Source organism: Pongo pygmaeus, chromosome 19 (genome assembly GCF_028885625.2).
Source record: "Pongo pygmaeus isolate AG05252 chromosome 19, NHGRI_mPonPyg2-v2.0_pri, whole genome shotgun sequence".
NCBI classification, from domain to species: domain Eukaryota; kingdom Metazoa; phylum Chordata; class Mammalia; order Primates; family Hominidae; genus Pongo; species Pongo pygmaeus.
The window spans coordinates 100,397,147-100,416,702 of record NC_072392.2 but is presented as its reverse complement, the minus strand read 5'-3'; the positions used below and the strand labels follow the sequence as shown (position 1 = coordinate 100,416,702).

Below are 19,556 nucleotides of genomic sequence, written 5' to 3'. Positions count from 1 at the left end.
ACTCATGACCTCAGGTGATCTGCCCACCTCAGCCTCCCAAGTAGCTGGGATTACAGGTGCCCGCCACCACACCCAGCTAATTTTTGTATTTTTAGTAGAAACGGGGTTTCACCATGTTGGCCAGGCTGGTCTCATACTCATGACCTCAGGTGATCTGCCCACCTCAGCCTCCCAAGTAGCTGGGATTACAGGTGCCCGCCACCACACCCAGCTAATTTTTGTATTTTTAGTAGAAACGGGGTTTCACCATGTTGGCCAGGCTGGTCTCATACTCCTGACCTCAAGTGATCTGCCCACCTCAGCCTCCCAAAGTGCTGGGATTACAGGTGTGAGCCACCGCCTGATCACCTGAGGTCAAGAGTTTGAGACCAGCCTGGCCAACATGATGAAACCCCGTCTCTACTAAAAATACAAAAAAAAAAAAAATTAGCCAAGTGTTGGGGCACGTGCCTGTAATCCCAGCTACTCGGGCGACTGAGGCAGGAGAATCTCGAACCCGGGAGGTGGAGCTTGCAGTGAGCCGAGATCGCACCACTGCACTCCAGCCTGGGCAACAGAGCGAGACTCTGTCTCAAAAAAAAAAAAAAAAAAAGAAGAAGAAAAAAGAAAAGAAATAAAATTGATTTGGAGGGCCAATCTAAATAGGTAAAAGGATTTCCTGTTTTAAATTTGTGCTTCTTTAATTTTGTGTGTATGTAGGGGGCTTACTGTGGGGCCACTTGTATTTTATCGTCATGTCATTTTCCTGCTGAGTCTTTGATGCGTCGGGAAATGATCTAGTGAAAAAAACAAATTAGGGATCTTGCTTTGTTGTTTCCCAATAGTTGGCAGCTGACTCAATACTATTTATTAGGCATATGTGCATAAATAGTAAAGTATCTATTTACATTTGATTTATTAGTTAAATGACACATACGTATTTAAAATCTTATAACAATATATTGATTTGGAAGTCCTTTTGCTCACATTTTATGAAACAGTTGATTGAAGCTCTTCCCAGGCCTGCTCCTTGACCTCGGTTCCCTGTTACCACAGTGGGGTCTTCCAGGAGCCTGGAGAGCAGTTGATTGGACACAAGGCTTTATACTCAGACTCAGGTACAAGGCAGCCCCATCTTTTCTAGGAAAGAGAAAAGGGAAATGGACTTTTATTCAGGGATCTCTGCCCTTTGCTTTGTCAGTTCCTTCAGCAAGAGTCTGTGGGGAGTACACGCTATGTATCTGTAGATGACTTTCTAGAATGATGGTTTAGCTGGAAATAGAATTTTCTATATGTTGACATTTTTCTACTTTTTTTTTTTTTAAAGAGATGGGGTCTCGCTCTGACACCCAGGCTGGCATGGTGGTGCCATCATAGCTCACTGTAGTCTCTATTTCTTGGGCTGAAGCAATCTTCCTGCCTTAGCCTCCCAAGTAGCAGGGACTACAGATGCATGCCACCACGCCCGGCTTAACTTCTTTTCAAGATAATATTCTTATGTCTTCAGAGAGGTCAGCCATCAGTCTGATCTCAGTTCCTTTGGGGAAGCTGTTTTTTTTTGTTTTCTTTTGTTTTTGAGATGGAATCTTGCTGTCTGTTGCCCAGGCTGGAGTGCAGTGACATGATCATGGCCCAATGCAACCTCCACCTCCCTGGTTCAGCCTAGCTTTTTTTTTTTTTTTTTTTTTTTTTGGTATTTTTAGTAGAGACAGGTTTCACCATGTTGGCCAGGCTGGTCTCGAACTCCTGAGCTCAAGTGATCCACCCGCCTTGGCCTCCCGAAGTGCTGGGATTACAGACGTGGGCCACTGCGCCCAGGCTGGGGAAGCTGTTTTTAGACTTTTCTCCCAATCTGTTAGGTGCTCCCATTTTACCATTGTTGTGTCTAAGTGTGGATTTGTTTCCCTGAATCCTGCTCAGGAATCAGTATGTTTTTTAAATTTTAGGACCAAGTTTTTGGTGGGTTGGCTGGTTGTTTTTCTATTCTTTAAAATTCTCAGCCATTGTTTTTCAAACACTGCTTTTTTCCATTTCTGTCTAATCTCTTCTGGAGATCTTACAGGGCATGTCAGACGTGCTCCCTGACATGTGTGTGTGCGTGTGGGGTGTGTGCGCGTGTGGGGTGTGTGCACGTGTGGGGTGTGTGCACGAGTGGGGTGTGTGCGCGAGTGGGGTGTGTGCGCGTGTGGGTTGTGTGCGCATGTGGGGTGTGTGCTTGTGTGGGGTGTGTGTGCGTGTGTGTGTATAAGAGCACCCCTCCCCCTTTCCAGGGGTTTCTTCAAAGGTCGCTGTCTGGAACCACTGGATGGTTTTGGTATCTTGACCAGAAGTAATTCCCATTCCATCTTTTCTCAGTCTTGTTCTTGTGTTTATTTTATTGTTCTTTTCCTGATTTCTTAGATTGAATGTTTCACATTTATTTTTATTCTTTCTTACTTAGTAATTGCATTTCTTAAGGTGAGAATTTTCATGAGTATCACTTTGGCCAAGCCCCAGAGATTTTGAGGGATAGTATTATCAGGGTAATTATTGTCTAGATAGCCTGCCATTGTGGGCTTTTTTTTTTTTTTTTTTTTTTTTTGACAGAGTTTCACTCTTGTTGCCCAGGCTGGAGTGCAATGGCACGATCTACAACCTCCGCCTCACGGGATCAAGCGATTCTCCTGCCTCAGCCTTGAGTAGCTGGGACTACAGGCATGTGCCACCACACCCGGCTAGTTTTGTATTTTTAGTAGAGACGGGGTTTCTCCATGTTGGTCAGGCTGATCTCGAACTCCTGACCTCAGGTGATCCGCCCACCTCGGCCTCCCAAAGTGCTGGGATTACAGGCGTGAGCCACTGTACCCAGCCAGTGTGGGCTGTTTTTCTATTTCACCAGCTACTTGTTAAGGGGGAGTTTCAGAATTCCTTTGGTTATTTATTAAACCAAATGTGCAGGATACTACTTTTTATTTTATTCTATTTAACAACCATATTAAATATACTTATTCTTTATAAATTTATTTATGCTCCTCAATTTGAACTGCCAAGAGCCACAAAGTGTTAAAATCCTTCATTGCTCCTGTGATTTTGTCCATTTCTTCTTCTTCTCACCATCATGTTTTATAAACTTTAGTGCTAAGCCGGGCATGGTGGCTCACGCCTATAATCCCAGCACTTTGGGAGGCTGAGGCAGGCAGATCACGAGGTCAGGAGTTCAAGACCAACCTGGCCAACACAGTGAAACCCCATCTCTACTAAAAATACAAAAATTAGCCGGGCATGGTGTTGCGCGCCTATAGTCCCAGCTACTCGGGAGGCTGAGACAGAAGAATCGCTTGATCCTGGGAGGCAGAGGTTGCAGTGAGCTGAGATCACGCCACTGTACTCCAGCCTGGGCGACAGAGCAAGTCTCCGTCTCAAGAAAAAACAAACAAACAAACAAAAAAAAAACACAACTTCAGTGCTGTGTTACTTAGAGCAGAAACGTTCAGGACAGCTATAGCTCATCCCGGTTCATAACGCAGTGTCCTTTCTGATGTTTAACTGTATCCAGCAATATTTATTTAACTATGTGTTAAAAGATAATTTTCAGAAAGAAGTAAAATGTGGCTCCCAAATATGAAAAATGAGCATTTGTTTAGGATTGTATTCTATTCATTAAACAGTGAGGAAACTGGACAGATGCTGTAACCAGTTCCAAGGAAAGGTCAGAAACGCACAAATCTGTGGAGTAAAGGAATTGAGTTTCAGGTGGAGGCAGAACTGGTTCCGGTAGAGGGGAGAGGCGAGCAGGGCAGAATCCGCTTGCCTATCAGTGGTAAAATCGCAAAGCAGCTCCGAGACAATGAGGGGCTGGACGCAGATAACCCAGCGGAAGTGCAGTAGACAAAGCACTTTCTACGGAAGCTCGTTTTTTTTCCTACAGTTTCTCTGCTTTTGATGGAAAGTAATCTCAAAGAAAGGTGTTTTTTCCCTGGGCATCAGACAGGTAATGTGTGGATGTCGTAACAAGGCTTGAGGGAGGCACAGCTCACACGTCTGCATGAAAACCCAATCATCAGGCGGATAAACCACAAAAGGATCAGAAAGCTTGTTCCTGATCTCACAAAATGGAGGTGGTTTGTAGATGGCTTGGTTATTTCCATAGGTGCAGCGAGAGTGCTAATTCACCATCTCTGCATTCTTAAGTTTGCTTTCTTAGAAGTTTCCATAAAGAATTTCAGATTGACTTTTAAAAGCCTCTTTAAAAAATAATTTTAGGGCAGGCGCGGTGGCTCACGCCTGTAATCCCAACACTTTGGGAGGCCTAGGTGGGTGGACCACGAGGTCAGGAGATCGAGACCAGCCTGGCCAACATGGCAAAACCTCGTCTCTACTAAAAATACAAAAATTAGCCAGCCATGGTGGCAGGTGCCTGCAGTCCCAGCTACTCAGGAGGCTGAGGCAGGGGAATCGCTTGAACCAGGGCGGCAGAGGTTGCAGTGAGCCGAGATCATGCCATTGCACTCCAGCCTGGTAACAAGAGCAAGACTCTGTCTCACAAAAAAAAAAAAAACATACATACATACATATATATATTACATATATATATATATATATATATATATATATATAAAAGCCGGGCGTGGCAGCACGTGCCTGTCATCCGAGCTACTCAAGAGGCTGAGGCAGGAGAATAGCTTGAACCTGGGAGGCGGAGGTTGCAGTGAGCAGAGATCACACCACTGTACTCCAGCCTGGGCGACAGATCGAGACTCCATCTCAAAAAAAAGAATAAATAAATAAATAATAATAAATAATAATTCAAAATAAAATAAATAAAAGCCTCTTGCTTGCTGTCCTGAGGCTAGAAAACCAAGGCAAGAACCCGCCAGATTTCACCTGCCCTATAAATTTGAGCAAATTCCTTTCTTAAGGTTTCCAAACTAGCCCACGTTCCTGGGCCTGCCAGGCAATGGCCTCCAGATGCACCTGCCATCCTGCAAGCCAGGCGCTGTGCCGGGTTCTCCTTGGAGGGCTTCGTGGATGTGGGCTCTGTAACATCGCTGTGGTTCCTTACAAGTGGCGGGTGGTGACTGACTAAATGGGCGTCTTCTGAGATTTGGCCTTCCATGCAGGGCATTGGTTACACAAGAAGTATTTCCAATTCCAGTCCTGGTAAAAAACAAAGATTCTCATTGAAACTATGCAAATAACTATATTACTTTGAAAGAGTACTCAACAAGTTTCTGAATTCTAGAGGACTCAGGCTGGGAGAATAATGTATCACTGGCCGGGCATGGTGGCTCACACCTGTAATCCTGACACTTTGGGAGGCTGAGGCCGATGGATCACCTGAGGTCAGGAGTTTGAGACCAGCCTGACCAGCATGGTGAAACTCCATCTCTACTAAAAATACAAAAATTGACCGGGCGCGGCGGCTCACGCCTGTAATCCCAGCACCTTGGGAGGCCGAGGCAGGCAGATCACAAGGTCAGGAGATTGAGACCATCATGGCTAACATGGTGAAACCCCATCTCTACTAAAAATACAAAAAAATTATCTGGGCATGGTGGCGGGCGTCTGTAGTCCCAGCTACTCGGGAGGCTGATGCAGGAGAATGGCGTGAACTGGGGAGGCGGAGCTTGCAGTGAGCCGAGATTGCACTGCTGTACTCCAGCCTGGGCAACAGAGCAAGACTCTGTCTCAAAGCAAACAAACAAACAAAAAAAAACAAAAAAAACAAGATATCACTTACAAATGTTCTGTTTTGATTCACAAAAGCAGAGACTACAAAATTTGTGTGGACTGTACATAGCTTCAGAGGAAAGAGGAAGAGTTCTCTATATATCCAGAAAGTAGAAGGTTAAAAAGACATCAGCCATATTCTTAACAAAAGCTGTCATCCTCCACCATCAGTTCATCCCCTCCTGTGAGGTCCGTTCTTGTTCCACTCCATCTTGGTTCTTGGTCTCAACAATCCGTCTGCTTCTCTACTAGAGACTCAGTCCTGGGATGGTCTCAGTGTCATCTAAATGCCGCCATCAGAAGCCTGTGCCCATAGTGCCTGTCCAGTCCTTTTCCCAGGCACTGAGACAGTCCCTGTTCAAGATGAAGCACTCTAAGCTTTCTGAGCTTTCTGGGGAGCATCAGAGTAACACAAAAACCGTGGATGGGGCTGGGCGCAGTGGCTCATGCCTGTAATCCCAGCACTTTGGGAGGATGAGGCAGGTGGATCACCTGGGGTCAGGAGTTCCAGCCCAGCCTGGTCAACATGGCAAAGTACGGTCTCTACTAAAAATAAAAAAATTAGCTGGGTGTGGTGGCGGGCACCTGTAATCCCAGCTACTCGGGAGGCTGAGGCACGAGAATTGCTTGAACCCAGGAGGTGGAGGTTGCAGTGAGCCGTGGAGGTTGCAGTGAGCCGAGATCGCACCACTGCACTCCAGCCTGGGTCAGGAGTCTTCTTTGAGACTTCGTCTCAAAAAATAAAAATAAAAAAACTGTGGATGACAAAAGACTGCACATGGCCATGGTGAATTTACCGCTGCCACTTTTCAAAGTGAAAGGTCTGTTCATAGCAAGAATAATGCAACTGAGAAGTAACATTTGCTTGTCCTATAGACATCTGGAAACAGAGTCCAAAAAAGAGTTCTAGACAAAGTTAATCCAAGATGTTGACGCTGTTTTCAAAGATGCCAGAAACAGAACATCTGATTTCTAAAACTGGATGAGCATGATTTTTACAGAGGAAATTATTTACAGATAATTGTGAAGCTGACTATTCCATGACTATACCAAGAATATCCAGTGGAGAGGCAAAAAGTGTGGGTCAGGCAGTGGCCGTCTGCCTAGTAACACAGCCCCAGAGTGAGTGACGGTCGCCCTGCTACAAACTCCGGGCAACAGAGATGCACAGCTCACGTTAAAGTAAGGTGACACCTAAGTTAACGTAACGGCAGTGACGGGGTTTATGCCTGCTAGCTCTGGACTGCTGCCGGCTGACAGCATCTAGCAAATGGCTTCGGGACTCTAATGAAGAGAAGCGCCGTGGGCAGCTGAGACGACTCCGTGCAGCACAGCGCACAATTCCTCAGTGCCTCAGACGAACGAGTTACCCGACACACACAGCCTGGGGCAGGCCACGCATCTCTTCTAACTCGGCAGGTCTTCCCATGGCACTCATCAATCCTAACACATCAAAGAAACCTAATCATTTCCTTAACATCTTTTTTCTTTTTACTTTTTTTTTGGATAGAGACCTCTGTCATGCAGGCTGGAGGGCAGTGGTGTGATCACAGCTCACTGCAGCCTTGACCTCCTTGGCTCAAGAGATCCTCCTGTCTCGGCCGGGCGCGGTAGCTCACGCCTGTAGCTCCCAGCACTTTGGGAGGCCGAGGCAGGTGGATCACGAGGTCAGGAGATCAAGACCATCCTGGCCAACACGGTGAAACCCTGTCTCTACTAAAAATACAAAAAATTAGCGGGGCGTGGTGGCAGGCGCCTGTAGTCCCAGCTACTCGGGAGGCTGAGGCAGGAGAATGGTGTGAACCCGGGAGGCGGAGCTTGCAGTGAGCCGAGATCGTGCCACTGCACTCCAGCCTGGGTGACAGAGCGAGACTCCATCTCAAAAAAAAAAAAAAAAGATCCTCCTGCCTCAGCCTCCCAAGTAGCTGGGACCACAGGCGCATGCCACCACATCCCACCTTGTACTTAATTATTTCAAATACCTCTCTTTTTATAAGAAAAAATTTTTGTGATTTTCCAGGGAACTTCTGAGACATCTCATAGATCATTTTAAATATAAAAGGTCTCCTGGGGCTGGGCACAGTGGCTCACACCTGTAATCCCAGCACTTCAGGAGGCCAAGGCGGGCGGATCATTTGAGGCTTGCAGGAGTTCAAGACCAGCCTGGCCAACACGGTGAAACCCCTTGACTACTAAAAATACAAAAATTAGCCGGGCATGGTGGCAGGTGCCTGTAATCCCAGCTACTGAAGAGGCTGAGGCGGGAGAATTGCTTGAACCTGGGAAGCGGAGGTTGCAGTGAGCCAAGATCACACCACTGCACTCCAGCCTGGATGACAGAGCAAGACTCTGTCTCAAAAAAAAAAAAAAAAAAAAAAAAATAGTACACCAAGGAAACAAGCCCATCAAAATTGGGCTAACTTTGCTAAGATTTTAACACATTTCATAGCTTTTTTAAAAACTAGCTTTCTTTCAACCAAGTAAGGATTGAGAAAACAAAAAAACAAGACCTAGCTTTCAGCTGGGTGCAGTGGCGCGTGCCTGTAATCCCAGCTCTTTGGGAGGCCAAGGGAGGAGGATCACTTGAGGCTAAGGGAGTTTGAGACTAACCTGGGCAGAATAGTGACACCCTGTCTCTACTGAAAAACAAAAAACTTAGCCGGGTGTGGTCCCAGCTACTTGGGAGGCTGAGGTGGGAGGATCGCTTGAGCCCAGGAGGTGGAGGCTGCAGTGAGCCGTGATTGCACCACTGTACTCCAGCCTGGGTGACAGAGCAAGACCCTGTCTCAAAAAAACAAACTAGCTTTCTTTTTTTTTTTTTTAACTTTGGTAATATACATATAAAATGTACCATTGAAAGCTCATAAAGTATACAAAGTATACAGTTCAGTGCATTAAGCACATTAAGAATGTTGTGCGAGCATCATCATTTGTTCCAGAATTCCTTTCACCTCAGAGGAAACCCCACACCCATTCGCAGTCGTTTCCTGTCCCCTGCCCAGCACCCACTTTCTGCCTCCACGCCTTTGCCTGTTCTGGACATTTCACTTCAGCAGGATCCTACAGGATGTGTCCCTTTGTGCCTGGCTTCTTTCCCTCTGTCTCATGTTTCAGGGTCCCTCGTGCTGGGGCGTCCGCACTTCATTCCTTTCCATGGGAAGAGCTCCTTGGTAGGGGACAGGCCACTGTAGGCATTTGTCCATCAGTTTGATGGACATTTGGATGGTTTCTGCCTTTGGGCTATTGTGAATAATGTTGCTGTGAACATTCAGCTCTCTTGGATGCCTCCCTAGAAGTGGCCTTGCTGGGTCATGTGGTGATTCTGTCTCTAACCTGGTAAGGAGCCACCAGACTGCCTCCCGTACCCACCAGCTGTGCACGAAGGTTCTGATTTCTCCACATCTGCTCCAGCACTTGCTATTTTCTGTCCGGTTTTTTTTAAATTAAGAATACTTTTATTGCATATCTTTAAAAACTTTATTTTTTTTATTTAAAAAAATTTCTTTTAAAAATAGAGGTGGGATCTCGTTGTGTTGCCCAGGCCAGTATCCAACGCCTGGCGTCAAGGATCCCCCCACCTGGCCGCCCAGTATGCTGGGGTTACAGGTGTGAGCCACCGCACCCGGCTGTTTTCTATCCTGTTGATCCCCGCCAGCCTAGTGGGTGTGAGGGGGGATCCCACAGTGGGCTTGAGTTTACATTCTCCTGGTGACCAATGGTGTTGAGTGTCTTCAGGAGCTTTTTGCCCCCACGTGCATCTCCTGCCTTTATGGCTTTTAAATTCAGGTGTTTATAAACCAAGGGAAACATGTTCATTTCCAAGCGTTATCTTTGGGTTCTTTTATTGCCTGGAAGAAACTGATGCTTTACTTGAGGGCCCATCTCGGGATGTCCACAGGGCAGAGCTAATCCTGCGATGCTCCTCAAATGTTGATCATAAGCAATATGTTCATCATGGCTAACTTCAAGTTAATTGATAAAAAAGCTTTAAAAATTTTCTGTTTTGACCAGGCACATGGCTCACACCCGTAATCCCAGCACTCTGGGAGGCCAAGGCAGGCAGATCACCTGAGGTCGGGAATTCGAGACCAGCCTGACCAACATGGAGAAACCCTGTCTCTACTAAAAATACAAAATTAGCCAGGCGTGGTGGCGCATGCCTGTAATCCCAGCTACTTGGGAGGCTGAGGCAGGAGAATCGCTTGAACCCCGGAGGCGGAGGTTGTGGGGGCGTCGAGATTGTGCCACTGCACTCCAGCCTAGGGGACAAGAGCGAAACTCCGTCTCAAAAAAAAAAGTCTTTCAATTTCCAGTATGTGAAATGTCAACAATTATAAACACCCTCCAAAAACCTTGTTGGAATCCTCAGTGAGTTTAACGAAACTGATTTGTAATCCTGGGAAATGTTATTTCAGTAATTATGTCTTCTGATGTGTCTGCTTAGAGAAGGAGCAGATCTTTACCTAACGTAACATGAATGGAATTGATGAAAGGATCTTGTTTGACGTGGGGTCATTTCTAAGTAAGCTAGCATGCTGAAGCTTTGAGTAGAACCATCATTTTCAAGTTGTTATACTTAAGCTTTTGCTTCTTTTTGTTTGTTTGTTTGCTTTTTGAGATGGAGTCGGCCGGGCGCAGTGGCTCACGCTTGTAATCCCAGCACTTTGGGAGGCTGAGGCAGGCAGATCACTAGGTCAGGAGATCGAGACCACAGTGAAACCCCGTCTCTACTAAAAATACAAAAAATTAGCCAGGCGTGGTGGCGGGCACCTGTAGTCCCAGCTACTCGGGGAGAATGGCGTGAACCCGGGAGGTGGAGCTTGCAGTGAGCCGAGATCGTGCCACTGCACTCCAGCCTGGGTGACAGAGCGAGACTCCATCTCAAAGAAAAAAAAAAAGAAAAAGAGATGGCGTCACCCAGGATGGAGTGCAGTGGCACGATCTCGGCTCGCTGCAACCTCTGACTCCCGGGTTCAAGCAATTCTTCTGCCTCAGCCTCCCGAGTAGCTGGGATTACAGGTACCCACGACCACGCCCAGCTAATTTTTGTATTTTTAGTAGAGATGGGGTTTCACCATGTTGGCCAGGCTGATCTCGAACTCCTGGCCTCAAGTGAGCAACCTGCCTCAGCCTCCCAAAGTGCCGGGATTACAGACGTGAGCCTCCACACCTGGCAAGTTTTTGCTTCTTATTTGTGCCTGCCACAGAAATGGCATCTCTGTGCTTCTGTTAGCAAAGGTGCTTGCTGCCCCCGCTGTGAGGACAGCAAGGGCTGTGTGTGGCGGGGGCGTGGCATTGTGTGTGCAAGAGCTCTACTGAAATGCTGTGTGTCACAGTTCACCGTTGTCCGCCCCTCCCCAAGTTCTCGATGTAATGGAAGTTACTTTGGTTTCGAAAAGGAACATGCTGTTCTTTCTGAGTGTCTGCACTCAGCACAAGAGGAATCCAGAAGTGATGCACAGAGAACAAACTCTGTCCCCATCCCATTCCCAGGGTGGCTGTTGCACCACACCCTCCCTCCTGCCCCCGAGGCCCGGAAGCCAGGCGAGGAGCCCAGGAGGCCTTTGGATCGCAGCCCACCTTTGGGACAGGTGCAGCCCCATTTTACAGCTCAGGTAACACCCCTTCACCTAAGACATGCATTTTAAAAAATATTTCCCTAATTGTGTTGTTTTCATTACAGAAACTTCAGATTACAATAAACAATATAAAAAGCCTCCAATTTTCAGGATCCAGATATAGTTATCAGTAACATTTCAATGTGTTTTCTGCTGGGTTTTTGTTTTGTTTTGGTTTGGTTTTGGTTTTTATTTGTTTGTTTTTTGAGACAGAGTCTTGCTCTGTTGCCCAGGCTGGAGTGCAGTGGTGCAGTCTCGGCTCACTGCAACCTCCCCCTCCCGGGTTCAAGCAATTCTCCTGGCTCAGCCTTCTGAGTTGCTGGGATTACAGGCATGCGCCAACACGCCTGACTAATTTTTGTATTTTTAGTAGAGATGGGGTTTTACCATGTTGGCCAGGCTGGTTTCAAACTCCTGACCTCAGGTGATCCACCCACCTCTGCCTTCCAAAGTGCTAGGATTACAGGCATGAACCACCGCGCCCAGCCCCTATTTTTTTTATTTTTTAATTACAAATTGTATCATGTATATGTTTTACTGTAGCTTTACATATCTGGGTACTATTTTTTTAATCTTTACCAGTAAGATAAGTGAAAAAAAACCCAAAAACTTCTTTTTTTTTTTTTTTTCTTTGAGACAGGGCCTGGCTCTGTCACCCAGGCTGGAGTGCAGTGGTGCAATCACAGCTCACTGCAGCCTCGACTTCCTAGGCTCAAGTGATCCTCCCACCTCAGCCTCCCAAGTAGCTGGGACCACAGGTGTGCACCACCATTCCTAATGGTTAATTTTTGTATTTTTTGTATAAATGGAGTTTTGCCATGTTGCCCAGGCTGGTCTTGAACTCCTGGACTCAAGCAATCTGCCCACCACGGCCTCTCAAAGTACTGGGATTATGGGCATGAGTCAGTGCACCCAGCCACAACTTGTATCTTTAAAAAGATAGCAAGATGGCCGGGTGCGGTGGCTCACGCCTATAATCCCAGCACTTTGGGAGGCCGAGGCGGGTGGATCATGAGGTCAAGAGTTTGAGACCAGCCTGACCAACATGGTGAAACCCCGTCTCTACTAAAAATACAAAAATTAGCCGGGCATGGTGGCACTCGCCTGTAATCCCAGCTACTGGGGAGGCTGAGGCAGGAGAATCGCTTGAACCCAGGAGGCAGAGGCGGCAGTGAGCCGAGATGGCACCACTGCACTCCAGCCTGGGCGACAGAGCAAGACTCCGTCTCGGGAAAAAAAAAAAAAAAAAAAAAGCAAGACTGTCTCTACAGAAAGATAAAAATAAAAATAAATTACCCACGTGTGGTGGTGCACACCTTATAACCCCAGACTCAGGAGGTTGAGGTGAGAGAACTGCTTGAGCCCAGGAGTTCAAGACCAGCCAGAGCAACACAGTGAGACCCCGTCTCTACCAAAAAACAAAGAAAGAAAGAAATGTCTTATATCCTTAGTGGCATTAAATGCTTTTAATCTATTTATTGGCCATTTATAGTTCTTCTTCTGTGGGTGATTTATGTGTGTTCCTTGCTAATTTTCTGTAACCTCAGAGCCAGTCCAGAATTCCCGCTGCATCTGGCTCTTGTGTTTTCATCCTTTAGCCCAGAACACTCCCTCCGCCTTTCTGTGTCTTTTTGAAAAATTAGGCAGTGTTTTGTAGACTGTGGATCTGTCTGATGTTGCAGCCTTGAGAAATTCAGCTTCTGCATTGATTTTGGGGTTTTCTACACAGTTCCAGTGAGTTGTCTGTTCCTGAAATGGTACTATACTGCTTTAAATACTGTGGCTTTGTGACATATTTCAATATCGCTTAGAGCAAGCTTGACCTTGTTTCTGTTCGTTTACAAAATTCTCTTGGCTATCCTTTCTTATTTATTCTTTTTTTTTTTTTTTGAGACAGAGTCTGGCTCTGTCACCCAAGGCTGGAGTGCAGTGGCGTAATTTGGGCTCACTGCAACCTCTGCCTCCCGGGTTCACGCCATTCTCCTGCCTCAGCCTCCCAAGTAGCTAGGATTACAGGCGCCCGCCACCATGCCTGGCCTTAATTTTTGTATTTTTTGTAGAGATAGGGTTTCGCCATGTTGCCCAGGCTGGCCTTGAATTCCTGAACTCAAGTGATCCTCCTGCCTCAGCCTCCCAAAGTGCTGGGATTACAGGCATAAGAAATAACTCTTAAAACTGAGAAAAGAAAACTCTATGGAGCCAAGACCCTTTGTGTTTCCTTTTTTATTTCTTTTTAAAATTTATTTATTTATATTTGAGACAGGGTCTTGCTCTGTCGCCCAGGCTAGAGTGCAGTGGCACAGTCTCAGCTTATTGCAACCTCTGTCTCCCAGGCTCAAGTGATCTTTCCACCTCAGCCTCCCAAGTAGCTGGGACTACAGGCATGCACCACCACGCCTGGCTAATTTTTGTTTGTTTGTTTGTTTTTTAATAGAGACAGGGTTTCACCATGTCACTCAGGCTGGTCTCAAACTCCTGGACTGAAGCAATTTGCCCACCTCTGCCTCCCAAATGCTGGGATTACAGGCGTGAGCCACCAGGTCTGGCATGTATTTATTTTATTCATTATGAGATGGAGTCTCACTGTGTTACCCAGGCTGGAGTGCAGTGGTGTGGTCTTGACTCACTGCAACCTCTGCCTCCCAGGTTCAAGCAATTCTCCTGCTTCAGCCTTCTGAGCAGCTGGGATTACAGGCACACACCACCACACACAGTTAATTTTTGTATTTTTGGTAGAGACAACGTTTTGCCATGTTGCCCAGGCTGGTCTCGAACTCCTGACCTCAAGTGATCCACCTGTCTCAGCCTCCGAAAGTGCTGGGATTACAGGCATGAGCAAACACACCTGGCCTAAATTTATTTTTCTTTAAAAAAAAATGTGGCCAATGTTTGGGCCCAGTGGCTCATGCCTGTAATCCCAGCACTTTGGGAGGCTGAGACGGGTGGATCACCTGAGGTCAGGAGTTCGAGACCAGCCGGGGTAACACGGCAAAACCTCGTCTCTACCAAAAATATAAAAAATTAGCCGGGCATGGTGGCAGGTGCCTGTAATCCCAGCTACTCGGGAGGCTAAGCCAGGAGAATCACTTGAACCCGGGAGGCAGAGGTTGCAGTCAGCTGAGATAGTGCCATTGCGCTCCAGCCTGGGTGACAGAGTGAGACTCCGTCCCCCACCCCCACCCCCCCCAAAAAAAGGGGCTGGGCGTGGTGGCTCACACCAGTGATCCCAGCACTTTGGGATGCTGAGGCGGGCAGATCACCTGAGGTCAGGAGTTCGAGACCAGCCTGGCTAACATGGCGAAATCCCATCTCTACTAAAAATACAAAAATTAGCCAGTTGCGGTGGCAGGCACCTGTAATCCCAGCTACTCGGGAGACTGAGGCAGGAGAATCGCTTGAACCCAGGAGGTGGAGGTTGCAGTGAGCCGAGATTGTACCACTGCACTCCAGCCTGGGTGATAGAGCAAGACTCCATCTCAAAAAAAAAAAAAGAAAAATGTTTTGTCCAGGTGTGGTGGCTCACGCCTGTAATCCCAGCAGTTTTTGGGGCCAAGGCAAGCAGATTACTTGAGGTCAGGAGTTCGAGACCAGCCTGGCCAATCTGGCAAAACTCCATCTCTACTAAAAAATACAAAACTTAGTTGGGCATGGGGGCGGGCACCTGTAATCCCAGCTACTCGGAAGGCTGAGGCAGGAGAATCGCTTGAACCCAGGAGGCGGAGGTTGCAGCGAGCTGAGATCATGCCACTGCACTCCAGCCTGGGCGACAGAGCGAGACTCTGTCTCAAAAAAAAATGTTTTGAGACAGGGTCTCTGCTCCCCAGGCTGGAGTGCCATGATGACATCACAGCTCACTGCAGCCTGGACCTCCCAGGCTCACATTATCCTCCCACCTCAGCCTCCCTAGTAGCTGGGTCCACAGGTGTGCGCCATCACACCTGTCTAATTTTTAAAATTTTTTTGTACAGATAGGGGGTCTCAATATGTTACCCAGGCTGATCTTGAACTCCTGGAGTCAAGGGATTCTTTCACCTCAGCCCCTGAAAGTGCTAGGATTACAGGTGTGAGCTACTGCGCCCAGCCTAATTTTTTATTTATTTATTTTTTGAGACAGAGTCTCGCTCTGTTTCCCAGGCTGGAGTGCAGTGGTGTGATCCAGGCTCACTGGAACCTAAAACTCTGGGCTCCAGTGATCCTCCTGCCTCAGCCTCCCAAGGAGTTCCTCTTTATTTTTAATAGTAAATGGTGTCATATGAAAAGAAATAAGATACAAATACCTAAAAGAGCTCCTACAGATCAATAAGAAAAAGATAAATCACCCTGTGAAAAACAGGCAAAGGGTCTGATCAGAAGGCAGCGGGGACGAAGCCCGGGGGGCAGCAAGCATCAGGCTGTGCCCGTGATCACTGGCACCAGGGACCTTACGTCAGACCTCATGCATGTGCATTCCTCGGGTGAACAGGCAAACGTTGGTAAATGTGGGCCGAGTACACTCTGCATCCACAGTTGTGGGCACGCTCATGGTGTGCCTGGGAAGCGGCAGGTCTGGACTGGTTCCACAGCCTCCTTGCAGGCCATCTATTGTCCATGGCTCTGTACAGGTCCCACTGCTTTGAATTTCCCTTTCTGTTTTCCTCCACGTTTCCTTTCCATGTTCTTAGGGTTTGCTCCCTAGTGCCCCCTTTTGGCTTCCTTTCCACAGTCTTCCCTCCAGAAGGAGGGAGACGTCAGGCATGGGGCGGGCAGAGGCACCAGTGATGGGTTCAAGAAGCAGGATCAGGTCAGGCATGGTGGCTCACACCTGTGATCCCAGCATTTTGGGAGGCCAAGGTGGGCGGGTCACCTGAGGTCAGGTGTTCAAGACCAGCCTGGCTAATATGGTGAAACCCTGTCTCTACTAAAAATATAAAAACTAGCCGGGCGTGGTGGTGGGTGCCTGTCATCCCAGCTACTTGGGAGGCTGAGGCAGGAGAATCACTTGAACCCAGGAGGCGGAGGTTGCAATGAGCTGAGATTGCGCCACTGTACTCCAGCCTGGGCGACAGAGCGAGACTCTGTCTCAAAAAAAAAAAAAAAGAAGAAGCGGGATCGGCCAGGTGGTGTCACTGGGAGCCACTCATGCCCATCTTGGGCGGAGGGGGGCTCTCACCCCAGGCAGGCCATGCACAGGCTGCCCTGGCCTTACAGAGGAGGCTCCTGGGAATGAATGATTGGGGAAGCCTGCTCCATTCCTCCTGTCTGGGAAACAGGTCCCTTCAGTCCGGGCTGTCACCAAATGATGTGAGTCTTTAATATCAGAAATGTGGGAAGGCATTTCTTCCCAATCTTGTGGGAAAACTCACTGACATGCACCATTAGTGACACGTGAATACCAGAGTCCTCTCATTTAAATCCCCATGGCAGGACGCCAAGAGTGCTGAGGATGGGTGTCCTTCCAGACACTTGGGAAAGCACCGGCCCCGCTCAGCACAGGTGGGCAGCAGACTTGACGCCCTGCAAGGCCCGAAGGTGAGAGTGGTGGCACCTGAGCAAGTGCGGCTCTGTGGGGTGTGGCCAGCAGGGAAGCCAGGGCCTGCGTGCTCTGGGCCTCTCGGAGGGGCCTTCGCTCTGCATGCCTGCCTTTGTGCCGTCACCAGGGACTGCTTGCAATGGCAGGGTGAGCTGCAGAGCGTTGGCCGGGTGGTCCCACAAGGGTGGTAAGGGTGTTGGGAGGGCCCCGGGACCCCTAAAGCACATGAGGCCCACGCTGGCCCTTCCTTTCTGTGCCCCTCAGGCTATCTTCCCTGCATTTCAGCTCATTCCCCATCAAAACGGGACAGCCTCTGCCCTAGACATGTTTTGTCATTTAAGTGTTGAGACGAGCACTGAGATTCAGGCCCTGCCCACACTCAGCGTTCCCAGCGCTGAGACTCGCTCCCCGGATGCATCCCTGTCTGTAGCTGCCTCTCCTGGGTGATCCTAGGAGCATCTGCCTGGGCCTTTAAGGCAGGCCCACTGTCTCCTTACTGCTCCGAGGGGAGTGGTTGTGGGGGGTCTTGTGGCCTCCTCTGGGTTCAAGACGATGATGTCTTTTCTAGAGACAACACAGCATCCACACGGTGACCTGTAAATCACCTCGGCAGAAAGAAGACAGGTCCCCACAGCCACCCCAGGCTCCCGAGCGCCCTGAGGAGCATGGTCGCCAATCCCACAGCTCCTCCTCCTTTGCCAGTGGTGCCCTCCAGGACACGTGGAGGTTGCTAGACCTGGGATCCAGCCCTTCTGGTCTCACCTCCCAGGGTGACTCAACTCCAGGTAGGAGACTGCCCTCCCCAGGAGCTGCCCACAGCTGACAGCTGGCAGCTGGCGGAGGCCACCCTCTCCGAGGGGCATGTGGAGAGTCAGCACCCTGAGTGCCTCCTGCACCCTGATATCCCTGCACTTTGGTTGAGTAATGGATGGAGTCTCCTTACCTCTCATTTGGCACCTGAGTGTTTCCCGGGTTATGGTGCAAAGCCCTGAAGGGCAGAAACCATGCCATTTCCTAGCGCAGCACTGTACACCCGGGCGCACGCTGACTTAGAATGGAGCACCGTGCACCCGGGCGCACGCTGACTTAGAATGGAACACCGTACACCCGGACGCACGCTGACTTAGAATGGAACACCGTACACCCGGACGCACGATGACTTACAATGCAGCACCGTACACCCGGGCGCACGCTGACTTAGAATGCAGCACCGTACACCCGGGCGCACGCTGACTTAGAATGGAGCACTGTACACCCGGGCGCACGCTGACTTAGAATGGAGCCCAGGTGAGACGCGCAGGCATTGGCGCACTTTAGACGGCCCTGCTCCTGGGGAAGAGCCAGGCCACCCCATTGATGCTCCCGGGGAAGAGCCAGGCAGACCCCAGTGATGCTCAGCCTCATGGGCCAGACAAGTGTCAGCCGCATCCTCAACCTCGTCCTGCTTTGCGGCACGGACGTTGCCACCCTGAGACTCTTCTCTGCACCTAAGTCATAGGCCTGGTAAACTCAGCAGGTCATAGTGCCAGCTCCTGCTAGTGGTCTCAGGAAGTTTTCAGGAAAGTCTGTTTGAAGGGTGCACCTTGCGGGGACTGCATGGGTCTATGATGTAGCGAGAAGGATGGAGGGAGACAGATGCTGCTTCGAGGCAGCTGGAGTTGCGGGACGTGTGATGTGGTTGGGGTGGGAGTGTGCGTCTGTCCTGTGTGCCTGCATGGAGGGCGTCCCCTTCTTACCTTACAGCTTCCCTGTCTTCCGTCATGAGGATGTGCCTCATTCATTTAATCATTCTCTCCTTCATGAGCATTTTAGGCTATTTCCAGTCCTTTACCATCACAGATACTGTTAGAATAGTAACCTCACAGGCTGCGGTGTGTGTGAAAACACACGTGTAAGCGCCCCAGGGGCTTGCGTAGTCAAGGCTGCCCGCGTGCCACGTGTGGTGGACAGCATCACCTCAGCCTCCACCGCCCACCCAGAGGCTGCTCCCAGCAGCAGTGTCTGAGAGTCATATAGCCACACGCAACTTTTGCCGGTGACAGCGGGATTGGCATCAGCGCCTCTGCTGGGAGGTCGTGCATCTTCGTGTGTGTTTAGGAGCCACTTCCTTTCCCTGTTCTTCAGTTCTCTGCCCATTTGTATATTAGATTGTTGTCTTTCTTACTGATTTGTAGCAGCTCATTATATGTGATAGAAATTAGGCCTTTTCGCTGACAACAATTTAAATGTTTTCTCCCAGTTCTTCATGTTTTTAAATGTTTCTTATGGTGTTTTTTTATGTTCATATTTTTTATTTCTATGTAATTTAATGTCCTTGTTTTTTATCTTGTCTGGTTTTTTTTTTCCTTTGAGTCGGAGTTTTGCTCTTGTTGCTCGGGCTGGAGTGCAGTGCGCGATCTCGGTTCACTGCAAGCTCTGCCTCCCGGGTTCAAGTGATTCTCCTGCCTCAGCCTCCCCGGTAGCTGGAGCTACAGGCACCCGCCACCACTCCAGGCTAATTTTGTATTTTTAGTAGAGACGGGGTTTCACGATGCTGGCCTGGCTGGTCTCGAACTCCTGACCTCAGTTGATCCGCCCACCTCGGCCTCCCAGAGTGCTGGGATTACAGGGGTGAGCCATCACGCCCAGCCAGAACCACTTCTTACTAACCCCCAAAGTGGCAATGGCTCCCAGTTTTCCATCGCTCATGCTTCCCATGTATTCGGACTCCCACCTTTGTTATGATGCTAAATGTTCCATGT

General features: G+C 48.8%; 1 protein-coding gene and 1 non-coding gene across 12 annotated transcripts in view; one reads left to right on the top strand and one right to left on the bottom strand.

Annotated features, from left to right (window-relative positions):
• Nucleotides 1-19,556, top strand: part of CCDC57 (coiled-coil domain containing 57) — a 115,068-nt gene that overhangs the window by 68,512 nt on the left and 27,000 nt on the right. For 2 of the 11 annotated variants that reach the window (XM_063656354.1, XM_054458280.2), the window contains 3 exons: nt 11,182-11,303; nt 16,710-16,814; nt 17,384-17,600. The exons of 1 other annotated variant lie outside the window; for it this stretch is intronic. In XM_063656354.1, coding sequence (XP_063512424.1) covers nt 11,182-11,303; nt 16,710-16,814; nt 17,384-17,600 — 444 coding nt within the window. 8 more of the 11 variants (XM_063656352.1, XM_063656353.1, XR_010124689.1 and 5 more) reach the window with 8 other exon arrangements.
• On the bottom strand, nt 3,940-4,043 carry LOC129018530 (small nucleolar RNA U13). Its single transcript, XR_008495349.1, has one exon. It is a non-coding gene; the product is annotated as a small nucleolar RNA U13 (small nucleolar RNA).